At 58.2% G+C, this 12,938-nt stretch overlaps 1 protein-coding gene across 1 annotated transcript in view; it reads left to right on the plus strand.

The window, feature by feature from the left end:
* Nucleotides 1–564: 564 nt before the first annotated feature.
* Nucleotides 565–12,938, plus strand: part of FBF1 (Fas binding factor 1) — a 28,901-nt gene continuing 16,527 nt past the window's right edge. Inside the window, exons 1-11 of the mRNA XM_063181855.1 lie at nt 565–626; nt 852–940; nt 1,202–1,229; nt 2,805–2,846; nt 3,553–3,602; nt 5,396–5,600; nt 6,629–6,734; nt 6,811–6,905; nt 7,011–7,080; nt 8,925–10,124; nt 12,220–12,359. Of these exons, the coding sequence (XP_063037925.1) occupies nt 914–940; nt 1,202–1,229; nt 2,805–2,846; nt 3,553–3,602; nt 5,396–5,600; nt 6,629–6,734; nt 6,811–6,905; nt 7,011–7,080; nt 8,925–10,124; nt 12,220–12,359 (1,963 nt within the window). The 5' untranslated portion in view covers nt 565–626; nt 852–913. The remainder of the gene's footprint in view (nt 627–851; nt 941–1,201; nt 1,230–2,804; nt 2,847–3,552; nt 3,603–5,395; nt 5,601–6,628; nt 6,735–6,810; nt 6,906–7,010; nt 7,081–8,924; nt 10,125–12,219; nt 12,360–12,938) is intronic.

Genomic DNA, 12,938 nt, shown 5'->3' on the forward strand with positions numbered 1-12,938 from the left:
TTTTCTGGCCACGTTCCTGAGCTCGTGTCGCGATTTTGTGTCGCGATATCGCGATTTGAGGCAACATTGCGGGGTTGTGTGGCGATATCGCGATTTTAAGGCCACACCCGGAAGTTGTGTGGCGATATCGCGGTTTTAAGGCCACACCCGGAAGTTCTGTCGCGATATCGCGGTTTTAAGGCCACACCCGGAAGTTGTGTGGCGGTATCGCGATTTTAAGGCCACGTTGAGGGGTTGTGTGGCGGCATCGCGATTTTATGGTGACATATCGCGATGTTTCCCACGGGGGTACCCGAGCCTGGGAACGCGGAGCTCCCGGCAGGGATAAACCCCGCGATATGTGGGGATCGCCGGCGATACGGAGGAGAATCGCGACAGAGGTTCGGAGCAGGCGCTTCTCGGGGTAGCGCCGTCGTCATGGTAACGGCGGCTTTCCAATCAGGCGCCGCGCGGGGCAGCCCCGTCACCATGGCAGCGGGGGCCTTCCTTAGGGGCGACGTGTTGCTATGGTAACGGCAGGTTTACAATCAGGCGCCGCTCGGAGCAGCCCCGTCACCATGGCAGCGGGGGCCTGCCATCAGGGGCGGTGCGCAATATGGCGGCGCCCATGGCGAGCGCGGGAACGGGTGAGGGAGGCGGGGGAGGCGCGGGCGGGAATGGGAACGGGGAGCGGGGAGCGGGAATGGGAGAGGGAGAGGGAACGGGAATGGGGACCGGGAACGGGAGAGGGAACCGGAACGGGAACGGGAACGGGAGGGGGAATGGGAACCGGGAATGGGAGCGGGAACGGGAATGGGACCCGGGAATGGGAGCGGGAACGGAACCCGAGCGGCGCCTCCGTCTCCCCTCAGGGCCGCGCTGAGCGCGGGGTCCCGGAGCCGGTACCGGGCAGCGGAGCTGGGACCGCCCGGGAATGGCGGAGGGGCCGGGACGGGCCGGGGTGAGTGAGGGGAGAGACCGGGGAGGGGGTCCGGGTGTGGGGTCCAGGTGTGACAAGTGCAGAATCCAGGTGGGATCCAGATGTGGGATCCAGGTGTGAGATCCAGGTGTGAGATCCAGGTGGGATCCAGGTGGGATCCAGATGTGGAATCCAGGTGTGGGATCCAGATGGGATCCAGGTGTGAGCCCCTCCTGTCTCACCTGTGCCGTGGGGAGGTTTCGGTGTTTCCGTCTCTCCCCAGGGAATTTTGTCTCTCCCCAGGCTGGCCGGGCCCGGAGCTGCTCCCCAGGTGAGTGTTGGCACCTGTCCTCACCTCACCTGTCACCTGTCCTCACCTGGTCTCACCTGTCCTCACCTCCCCTGTCACCTGTCCTCACCTCACCTGTCACCTGTCCTCACCTGGTGTCACCTGTCCTCACCTGTTGTCACCTGTCCTCACCTGGTGTCACCTGTCCTCACTTCACCTGTCACCTGTCCTCACCTGGTGTCACCTGTCCTCACCTCACCTGTCACCTGTCCTCACCTGGTGTCACCTGTCCTCACCTGTTGTCACCTGTCCTCACCTGGTGTCACCTGTCCTCACTTGGTGTCACCTGTCCTGACCTTTCTTACCTGTTCTCACCTTCACCTGTTGCCCCTCACCTGTCCTCATCCCCCTCACCTGTCCTTGTGTTCCTCACCTGTCCCCACCTGTCCTCACTTGTCCTCACCTGTTTTTGTGCCCCTCACCTGTCCTCACCTGTCCCACCTGTCCTCACCTGTCCTCACCTGTCCCACCTGTCCCCACCTGTCCCCACCTGTCCCCACCTGCTCTCCAGGGGATTTGGGTCCCTGGGAATGCTGGGATGGAGCGGGGTGGGAATGTCCCAGAGAGGTGAGAGGTGAGAGGTGACAGGTGAGGTGTGACAGGTGAGATGGGACAGATGAGAGGTGACAGGTGAGATGGCCCAGGTGAGGTGGGACAGGTGAGAGGTGACAGGTGAGGTGTGACAGGTGAGATGGGACAGGTGAGATGGGACAGGTGAGATGTCCCAGGTGAGGTGGGACAGGTGAGGTGGGACAGGTGAGAGGTGACAGGTGAGATGGGACAGGTGAGAGGTGACAGGTGAGGTGTGACAGGTGAGAGGTGACAGGTGAGATGGGACAGGTGAGAGGTGACAGGTGAGGTGTGACAAGTGAGATGTCCCAGGTGAGGTGTGACAGGTGAGATGGGACAGGTGAGGTGTGACAGGTGAGAGGTGACAGGTGAGATGGGACAGGTGAGGTGGGACAGGTGAGGTGTGACAGGTGAGAGGTGACAGGTGAGATGGGACAGGTGAGGTGGGACAGGTGAGATGTCTCAGGAGCTTTCCCCACCTGCCTGGTATGGGGAACCCACCTGGGCACACCTGGGCTCACCTGGGCCCCACCTGGGGCTCACCTGGGCTCACCTGGGCACACCTGGGCTCACCTGGGCCCCACCTGGGGCTCACCTGGGCTCACCTGGGCACACCTGGGCTCACCTGGGCACACCTGGGCTCACCTGGGGCTCACCTGGGCACACCTGGGCTCACCTGGGGCTCACCTGGGCACACCTGGGCTCACCTGTGCTCACCTGGGCCCCACCTGGGGCTCACCTAGGCTCACTTGGGGCTCACCTGGGCACACCTGGGCCCACCTGGGGCTCACCTGGACTCACGTGGGGCTCACCTGGGGCACACCTGAGCACATCTGGGCTCACCTGGACCCCAACTGAGCTCACTTGGGGCTCAGCTGGGCCCACCTGGGCTCACCTGGGCACACCTGGGCCCCACCTGGGCTCACCTGGGCACACCTGGGCCCAGCTGGACCCACCTGGGCTCACCTGGGCTCTGTCCTGTTCCAGATCCCATCCAGGACGTGCTCGGGGAGCTCCTGGGATCCGACGGTAATGGGGGAGCTCCAACGGGGTCACCTGGAGAGAATCACTTGGGGTCATCTGGAGGGGATCACCTGGGGAGATCACCTGGGGTCACCTGGAGGGAATCGCCTGGGAATCACATCTGGGATCACCTGGGGTCAATTGAGGGGAGTCATCTGGAGGGGATTACCTGGGGTCACCTGTGGAGGGTCACCTGGAGAGAATCACCTGGAGAGAATCACCTGGGGTCACCTGGAGAGAATCACCTGGAGAGAATCACCTGGGGTCACCTGGAGAGAACCACCTGGAGAGAACCACCTGGAGGGGATCCCCTGGGGTCACTTGGGGTCACCTGGGGGCCAGCTGGGAATCACCTGGAGGGAATCCCCTGCCCTGGGGTCACCGTGGAGGGTCACCTGGAGAGAACCACCTGGAGAGAACCACCTGGGGTCACCTGGAGAGAACCACCTGGGGTCACCTGGAGGGGATCACCTGGGAATCCCCTGGGGTCACCTGGGAATCACCTGGGGGCCAGCTGGGAATCACCTGGAGGGAATCCCCTGCCCTGGGGTCACCTGAGGGGATCACCTGGGGTCACGTGGAGATCACGTGGGAGTTACCTGGAGTGGATCCCTGCCCTGGGCTCACCTGGGGGAATCACCTGGGGGGGATCATTGCCCTCCCCGTCCCCACCTGTCTCCGTGTCCATCCCTGACCCCTCCCTTGTTTCCAGACGAGGCCCCGGCTCCGCCTTCCCGAGGTTCCCGTGCCTCCTTCCTGCAGGTGAGCCCAGGTGGGCACAGGTGAGCCCAGGTGGGCACAGGTGAGCTCTGGGTGATCCCAGATGAGCCCAGGTGAGCTCAGGTGGGCCCAGGTGGGTCCAGGTGAGCTCTGGGTGATCCCAGGTGAGCACAGGTGGGCACAGGTGAGTTCTGGGTGATCCCAGGTGAGCTCAGGTGGGCCCAGGTGGGCACAGGTGGGTCCAGGTGAGCTCAGGTGGGCCCAGCCCTGCCCTTCCCCCATCGGGGCCGGGCTGAGCCTCGTTCTCCAGGTGAGCTCACCTGGGGCCCAAAAAAATGGAAAATTCCCAGTGGAGAAAGGGAAATTCCCAAGGAACAGGAAATTCCCAAACCCAGGAAATTCCCAACAGGGAATGGGAAATGCCCAAAAAAACAAGAAAAAAATGGGAAATACCCAGTGGAAAATTGAAAACTCCCAAAAAATGGGAAACTCCAAAAAAACGGGAAATCCAAAAAAATCCTGGAAATTCCCAAAGAGGGGGAAATTCCCAAAAATGGGAAATTCCCCAAAGAATGGGCAATTCCAGAAAAATGGGAAATTCCCAATGGAGAGTGGGAAATTCCCAGAAAATGGGAAATTCCTAAAAATGGGAAATTAAAAAAAAAAAAAAAAAACGAGGAAATTCCCAATGGGGAAAAGGACATTTCCAATGGAGGAGGGGAAATTCCTAAAGAACAGGGAAATTCCCCCAAAGAATAGGAAATTCTCAAAAGGGGATAGGAAATTCCCAAAGAACAGGAAATTCCAAAAAATGGTAAATTTGCCCGGAGAATGAGCAATTCCAGAAAAATGGGAAATTCCAAATGGGAAATGGAGAATTGTCAGTGGAGAGTGGGAAATTCCCAGAAAATGGGAAATTCCCAAAGAACAGGAAATTCCCAGTAGGGAACAGGAAGTACCCAATGGGGAAGGGGAAATTCCCAAAAAATGGGAAACTCCAAAAAATGGGAAATTCAAAAAAACCCAAGAAATTCCCAACCGGGAAAAGGAAATTCCTAAATGGAAGAGGAGAAATTCCCAAAGGGGAATGAGAAATTCCCAAAGAACAGGAAATTCCCTCAAAGAATGGGAAATTCCCAATGGGAAGCAGGAAGTTCCCAACAGGAAAGAGGAAATTCCCAATGGAGAGCGGGAAATTCCCAGAAAATGGGAAATTCCCAAAACCAGAAAATGGGAAATTCCCAATGGGGAAATTCCCAAAGAACAGGAAATACCCCATAGGGAACAGGAAATACCCAATGGGGAATAGGAAACTTCCAAAAAAGGGGAAATCCCCAATGGGAAATTGGAAATTCCCAAAAAATTGGGAAACTCCAAAAAATGGGAGATTCCCAAAAAACAGCAAATTCCTAACGGGGAAATTCCCTGTGAGGGAAGGGAAATTCCCCCCCCCAAAAAATGGGCAATTCCCAAACAGGAAATGACAAATTCCCAATGAGGGGAAGGGAAATTCCCAAAACCCAGGAAATTCCCAACGGGAAATTACAAATTCCCAATGGGGAACAGGAAATTCCCAATGGAGGGGAAATGGGAAATTCCCAGTGGGGAAGGGGCGAAGGTGAGCGGGGCAGAATTCCCAAGGGATTTGGGACCCACCTGGGCTGCAGGTGAGGGCAGGAGCTGCTCCTCACCCGGAGCTGGATCCCACAGATCACCGGGATCCAATGGATCATCGGGATCAAGATCCCGCGGATCCCACAAATCCCCAGGTCCTGGATCCCATGGATCCCACAAATCACCGGGATCTGGATCCCATGGATCCCACAAATCCCCAGGATCTGGATCCAGTGGATCCCACGAATAACCAGGACCTGGATCCAGTGGATCCCACAAATCCCCAGGACCTGGATCCAGTGGATCCCACGGATCTCCGGGATCAGCTGGACGAGCTGGACGAGCTGGATGCAGAAATCCTGGGAATGGCCAGAGCCAGGTCCAGAGCGGGGAAACGCAGCGGGAAGGGGCCGGGCCCCCAAAAAGGTACCGGGAATTCCCGTGGGATCGACCCTAATCCTGAGGGATCAACCCCAAATCCTGTGGGATCGACCCTAGGATCAACCCCAATCCTGAGGGATCAACCCCAGATCCTGTGGGATCGACCCTGGGATCAGCCCCATTGCTGGGGGATCAACCCCATCCCATGGATTCAACCCCAATCCTGTGGGATCAGCCCCATTGCTGAGGGGTCAACCCAAATCCCACGGGATCAACCCCAATCCTGTGGGATCAGCCCCATTGCTGAGGGATCAACCCCATTCCAGTGGGATCCACCCCATTGCTGTGGGATCAACCCTGGGATCAACCTCAACCCCATGGGGTCGACCCCGATCCTGTGGGATCAACCCCAATCCATGGGATCAGCCCCATTGCCACGGGATCAACCCCAGTCCTGTGGGATTGACCCCAATCCTGTGGGATCAGCCCCATTGCTGTGGGATCAACCCACAGTTGTCCCAGTGCTGGTGACACCCAGAGATGTCCCACAGTTGGTGACACCCAGGGATGTCCCAGTGCTGGTGGCACCCAGGGATGTCCCAGTGCTGGTGACACCCAGGGATGTCCCAGTGCTGGTGGCACCCAGGGATGTCCCAGTATTGGTGACACCTGGAGATGTCCCAGAGATGATTGGTGACACCCAGAGATGTCCCAGTGTTGGTGACACCCAGAGATGTCCCAGTGCTGGTGACACCCAGGGATGTCCCAGTGCTGGTGGCATCCAGGGATGTCCCAATGTTGGTGACACCTGGAGATGTCCCAGCGGTGATTGGTGACACCCAGAGATATCCCAGTGTTGGTGACACCCAGGGATGTCCCAGTGCTGGTGGCACCCAAGGATGTCCCAATGTTGGTGACACCTGGAGATGTCCCAGAGGTGATTGGTGACACCCAGAGATGTCCCAGTGCTGGTGGCACTCAGGGATGTCCCAGTGCTGGTGTCACCTGGAGATGTCCCAGTGCTGGTGGCACCCAGGGACATCCCAGATGCCACCACTGCCCCCCCCCCCCAGCCCCTCCCCGTGCCGATGTCACCTTTGGGGACGACGTCGATGACCTGATGGATTCCCTGGGGCTCGGCAGCGACGGAGCCGGGAGCGCGCCGGGAACGCCGCGGGGGTGAGGGGACAACGGGGACAGGGAGGGGTCTGGTGCCACCTCAGTGCCACCTCAGTGCCACCCAACCTGTGCCCAGCCAGGGGCTCCGGAGGGGCCGCGCCAGGACCCAGGAGCAGCCGGGAAAGGCGGAACTGGAACCGCAGAGGGAGAACCAGGGGCAGGAGCAGCCAGGTGAGCATGGAGGGGTCCCGGAGGGTGAAATCCCGTTGGGAATTCCAGGAATTCTGGGAATTTTGTGGGATTTTTTTGGGAATTCCGTGCGCCGTTGTTCCGCAGGGCCGGGATTTCCCTTCGGATCCTACGAGCCCTCGGTGGCCTCGGGGACCGGGCGGAGACGGGGACGGAGGTACCGGGGAGGGGGGGATGTCCCCAACTGGCTGTGTCCCCGATGTCCCCAATGTCCTGAATGTCCCCTGTTGTCCTGAATGTCCCCAGTGTCCCCCATTGTCTCCCATTGTCCTCAATGTCCCCATTGTCCCCCATTGTCCCCAGTGTCCCCCATTGTCCCCAGTGTCCCCAATGCCCCTGGGGTGCCCATTGTCCCTCACATTTCCATTGTCCCCCAGTGTCCCCATTGTCCCCAATATCCCCAGTGTTCCTGTTGTGCTCATTGTCCCTAATGTCCCCATTGCCCTCAATGCCCCCATTGTCCCCAGTGCCCCATTGTGCTCATTGTCCCCAGTGTCCCCATTGTCCCCAATATCCCCTTTGACCCCCAACGTCCCCCAATGTCCCCAGTGTTCCTGTTGTGCTCATTGTCCCCTTTGTCCCCCAGTGTCCCCGTTGTACCCAGTGCCCCTGGTGTGCCCACTGTCCCCATTGTCCCCAGTGTCCCCAATGCCTCCTTTGTCCCCCATTGTCCCCCATTGTCCCCAGTGCCCCTGGTGTGCCCATTGTCCCTCATATTCCCATTGTCCCCAATGTCCCCTGCTCAGTCCCCATTGTCCCCAATGCCTCCAATGTCCCCATTGTCTCCAATATCCCCTAGTGTCCCCCAGTGTCCCCAATACCCCCGATGTCCACATTGTCCCCAGTGTCCCCATTGTACCCATTGTCCCCAATGTCCCCATTTTACCCAGTGCCCCCAACGTCCCCAATGTCTCCATTGACCCCTGCCCAGTCCCTGTTGTCCCCAATATCCCCCAGTATCCCCCAATGTCCCCAGTGCCCCCGAGGTGTCCATTGTCCCCATTGTCCCCCATATCCCCATTGTCCCCAGTGTCCCCAATGCCCCCATTGTCCCCCAGTGTCCCTCAATGTCCCCAGTGTCCCTGTTGTGCTCATTGTCTCCAGTGTCCCCCAATGTCCTCATTGTCCCCCACTGTCCCCAGGGTCCCCATGCCCCTGGGGTGCCCATTGTCCCCATTGTCCCTCATATCTCCATTGTCCCCATTGTCTCCCAATGCCCCCTTTGTCCCCCAATGTCCCCAGTGCCCCTGGTGTGCCCGTTGTCCCTCATATCCCCATTGTTCCCAGCGCCCCATTGTCCCCATTGTCTCCCAATGTCCCCATTGTCCCCGGTGCCCCTCTTGTGCTCATTGTCCCCAATGCCCCCATTGTCCCCCATTGTCCTCCAGTGTCCCCCACTGTCCTTATTGTCCCTCAGTGTCCCCAATATCCTCCATTGTCCCCAGGGTTCCCACTGTCCTCAATGCCCCCATTGTCCCCAGTGACCCTCTTGTGCTCACTGGTGTCCACAATGTCCCCATTGTCCCGAGTGTTCCCTTTGTCTCCATTGTCTCCCAGTGTCCCCCAATGTCCCTAATGTACCAAGTGTCCTCATTGTCCCCAGTGCCCTTGTTGTGCTTATTGTCCCCTATGCCTCCATTTTCCCCCATTGTCCCCAATGTCCCCATTGTCCCCTTTGTCCCTCATTGTCTCCAGTGTCCCCTGCCTAGTCCCCATTGTCCTCAGTTCCCCAGTGTCCCCATTGTCCTGAATGCCCCCATTGTCCCCATTGTCCCGAATGCCCCCATTGTCCCCAAGTGTCCTCTGTTGTCCCCAGTGTCCCCATTGTCCTCAGTGCCCCATTGTCCCCAGTGTCCTCAGTGTCCCTATTGTCCCCTGCCCAGTCCCCATTGTCCCGAATGCCCCCATTGTCCCCAGTGTCCTCTGTTGTCCCCATTGTCCCCAATGCCCCCAATGCCCCCCATTGTCCCCAGTGTCCCCAGTGTCCCTCTGTCCCCACAGGTGCTCAGTTGGGAGCAGCTCCCGACGTCCCTCCGGGGCCGATTGGCTGGGGCTGAAGGACGAGGATTTCCTGGGGCTGGGGGACGACGATTTCCTGGGAATGGGACAGAAGGACAAGGATCCCACAGGAATGGGACAGAAGGACAAGGATTCCATGGGAATGAGACAGAAGGACAAGGATCCCACAGGAGTGGAACTGAAGGATGAGGATTTCCTGGGATTGGAATCAAAGGACAAAAACTTCCTTGGATTGGGACAGAGGAACAAGGATTCCACTGGATTGGGACAGGAGGATGAGGATTTCCAGGGATTGGGATCAAAGGACGAGGATCACCCAGGACTGAGATTGAAGAACAAGGATTTCCTTGGATTGGGATCGAAGGACGAGGATCCCTCAGGAGTGGGATCAAAGGACGAGGATTTCCCGGGATTGGGACAGAAAAACAAGGATTTCCTTGGATTGGGACAGAAGGACGAGGATTTCCCAAGACTGGGATCAAAGGACAAAGATCCTCTAGGATTTGGATCGAGGGACAAGGATTTCCTTGGATTGGGACAGAAGAACAAGGATCTCTCAGGATCGGGATCAAAGGACGAGGATTTCCCAAGATTGGGATCAAAGGACAAAGATCCTCTAGGATTTGGATCAAGGGACGAGGATTTCCTTGGATTGGGACAGAGGAACAAGGATCCCTCAGGATTGGGATCAAAGGACAAGGATTTCCCAGGATTGGGCGACAAAGATTTCCTTGGATTTGGATCGAAGGACGAGGATTTCCCAAGATTGGGATCAAAGGACAAGGATCCCTCAGGATTGGGACGGAAGAGCAAGGATCCCACAGGACTACGGGACAAGGATTTCCCAGGACTGGGACAGAAGGACAAAGATCCCTCAGGACTGGGATCAAAGGACGAGGATCCTCCGGGATTGAGATCGAGGAACAAGGATTTCCTTGGACTGGGATCAAAGGAAAAGGATTTCCTGGGATCAGGACAGAAGGACGAGGATCCCACAGGACTGGGACAGAAGAACAAAGATCCCTCAGAATTGGGATCGAAGGAAAAGGATTTCCCAGGATTGGGACACAAGGATGAGGATTTCCCGGGACTGAAGGCCGAGGACCCCCCGGGCCCCGGTGCCCCCGGATCCCTGCGGAATTCCCACCCCTGGAGGGTCCCAGAGCCCCCCGAGCCCAGCAGGTAAAGGGAACCCTTGAGAGATCCCACCTGGCATCCAGGAGATCCAGGTGTGGCATGTGACATCACTGTCCCAGGTGTCCTCCAGGTGTTCCAGGGGATGTCACTGCCCCTGGTGATGTCCCTGTCCCAGAATGTCCTCCAGGTGTGCCCAGATGACATCGCTGTTCCAGTCCCCTCCAGGTGTCCAGGGGGACGTCCCCATCCCAGGTCTCCTCCAGGTGTGCCTAGGTGATGTCTCTGTCCCAGGTGACATCACTGTCCCAGCTGTCCCCTAGGTGTCTGGGGGGACATCCCCGTTCCAGGTCTCCTCCAGGTGTCCCAGGGAATGTCCCTGCCCCAGGTGATGTCCCTGCCCCAGGTGACATCACTGTCCCAAATGTCCTCCAGGTGTGCCAGGGGATGTCCCTGTCCCAGGTGATGTCACTGTTCCAGTCCCCTCCAGGTGTGCCAGGGGATGTCCCTGTCCCAGGTGTCCCAGGTGACATCACTGTCCCAAATGTTCTCCAGGTGTCCCAGGTGATGTCCCTGCCCCAGGTGATGTCCCTGTCCCTGTCCCAGGTGTGCCAGGTGATGTCCCTGTCTCAGGTGTCCCAGGTGATGTCCCTGTCCCAGGTGTGCCAGGGATGTCCCTGTCCCAGGTGTGCCAGGGATGTCACTATCCCAGGTGTGCCCAGGTGACATCCCTGTCCCAGGTGTCCCCTCCAGGTGTGTCAGGGATGTCCCTGCTCTGAATTCCCCTCACCTGAGCTCCTCCCACCTCCCCGTTCCCAGGAGGAGGCTCCCCTGGCTCAGCTCACCTGGCTGGGACACAGGTGTCACCTCGGAGGGTGCAGGTGTCACCTGGGACACAGATGTCACCTGGGAGGGCTCAGGTGTCACCTGGGACACAGATGTCACCTGGGTGGGACACAGGTGTCACCTAGAAGGGTCCAGGTGTCACCTGGGTGGGCTCAGCTGTCACCTGGGAGGGCTCAGGTGTCACCTGGGACACAGATGTCACCTGGATGGGACACAGGTGTCACCTAGGAGGGTCCAGGTGTCACCTGGGAGGGCTCAGGTGACCAGTGTTGGGGAGGTGACGCCAGGGATGGAAGTTTGGGGTGTCCCCGTTCCCTCAGAGTCCCAAAGGTGACACCCCTGACACTGGGCAGGTCAGGGGGACAAGTGGCACAGGTGACACAGATAACAGCACAGGTGACCCAGGTGGCATGGGTGACACAGGTGGCACAGGTGACATGGCACAGGTAACAGAGGTGACACAAGTGACCCAGCACAGGTGGCACAGATGACATGGCACAGGTGACAGAGGTGACACAGATGGCACAAGTGACACAATGCAGGTGGCACAGGTGACAGAGGTGACACAGCACAGGTGACACAGGTGACTCAGGTGGCAGAGATGACATGGTACAGGTGGCACAGGTGACAGAGGTGACCCAGGTGACACAGATGGCACAGGTTACACAGATGACATGGCACAGCTGACATAGGTGACACAGGTGGTACAGGTGACACAGGTGACACAGCACAGGTGACAGAGGTGGCACAGGTGACCCAGGTGACACACATGACATGACACAAGTGCCATAGGTGACACAGGTAGTACAGGTGACAGGTGATGCAGGTGACATGGCACAGGTTGCACAGGTTGACATGACACAAGTGACACGGGTGGCACAGCACAGGTGACAGGTGACACAGGTGGCACAGCTGACGCAACAGGGGTGGCACAGGTGACAGAGATGATACAGCACAAGTGACACAGGTGGCACAAGTGACAGAGTTGACACAGGTGACCCAGGTGGCACACGTGACTCAGGTGGCACAGGTGACCTAGGTGGCACAGGTGACACAGCACAGGTGACAGAGATGACACAGGCGGTGCAGGTGACATGGCACAGGTGACCCAGGTGACAGAGGTGACCCAGGTGGCACAGATGGCACAGCATGGGTGGCACAGGTGTCACACAGGTGTCACAGGTGGCAGAGGTGACACACAGGTGCCACAGGTGGCAGAGGTGACACACAGGTGCCACAGGTGTCACAGGCCAGGCCCCACCCCCCTGACTCTCCCCTGGGATTTGTTCCCCCCCAGGCTGGAGCTCCCCCTCGGGCAGGTGGCACCAGGTGACACGGCACAGGAGGCACAGGTGGCACCAGGTGACACGGCACAGGTGGCACAGGTATCAGCAGGTGACACGGCACAGGTCACACGGATGTCACAGGCGGCAGCAGGTGAGGCTCTGTCACCCCCCAGGTGTCCTCAGAGGTCCCCTGGTCTGGGCAGGGACACATGGGGAGCTGTGCCAGGGGATCATGGGATAGTGGGATATCGGGATAACGGGATAGCGGGATTGTGGGATAGCGGGATAATGGGATAGCAGTATAATAGGATCATGGGACCATGGGATCATGGGATAGTGGGATATGGGGATAACGGGATAGCGGGATTGTGGGATAGCAGTATACTAGGATCGTGGGACCATGGGATCATGGGATAGTGGGATATCGGGATAACGGGATAGCGGGGTTGTGGGATAGCGGGATAATGGGATAGCAGTATAATAGGATCATGGGACCATGGGACCATGGGATAGTGGGATATCGGGATAACGGGATAACGGGATTGTGGCATAGCGGGATAATGGGATAGCAGTATAATAGGATCATGGGACCATGGGATCATGGGATAGTGGGATATCGGGATAACGGGATAGCGGGATTGTGGGATAGCGGGATAATAGGATCATGGGATCATGGGATAGTGGGATAGTGGGATAACAAGATAGTGGGATAATGGGATGGGATAATGGG

This window comes from Melospiza melodia, assembly GCF_035770615.1.
Source record: "Melospiza melodia melodia isolate bMelMel2 chromosome 17 unlocalized genomic scaffold, bMelMel2.pri SUPER_17_unloc_1, whole genome shotgun sequence".
NCBI lineage: Eukaryota > Metazoa > Chordata > Aves > Passeriformes > Passerellidae > Melospiza > Melospiza melodia.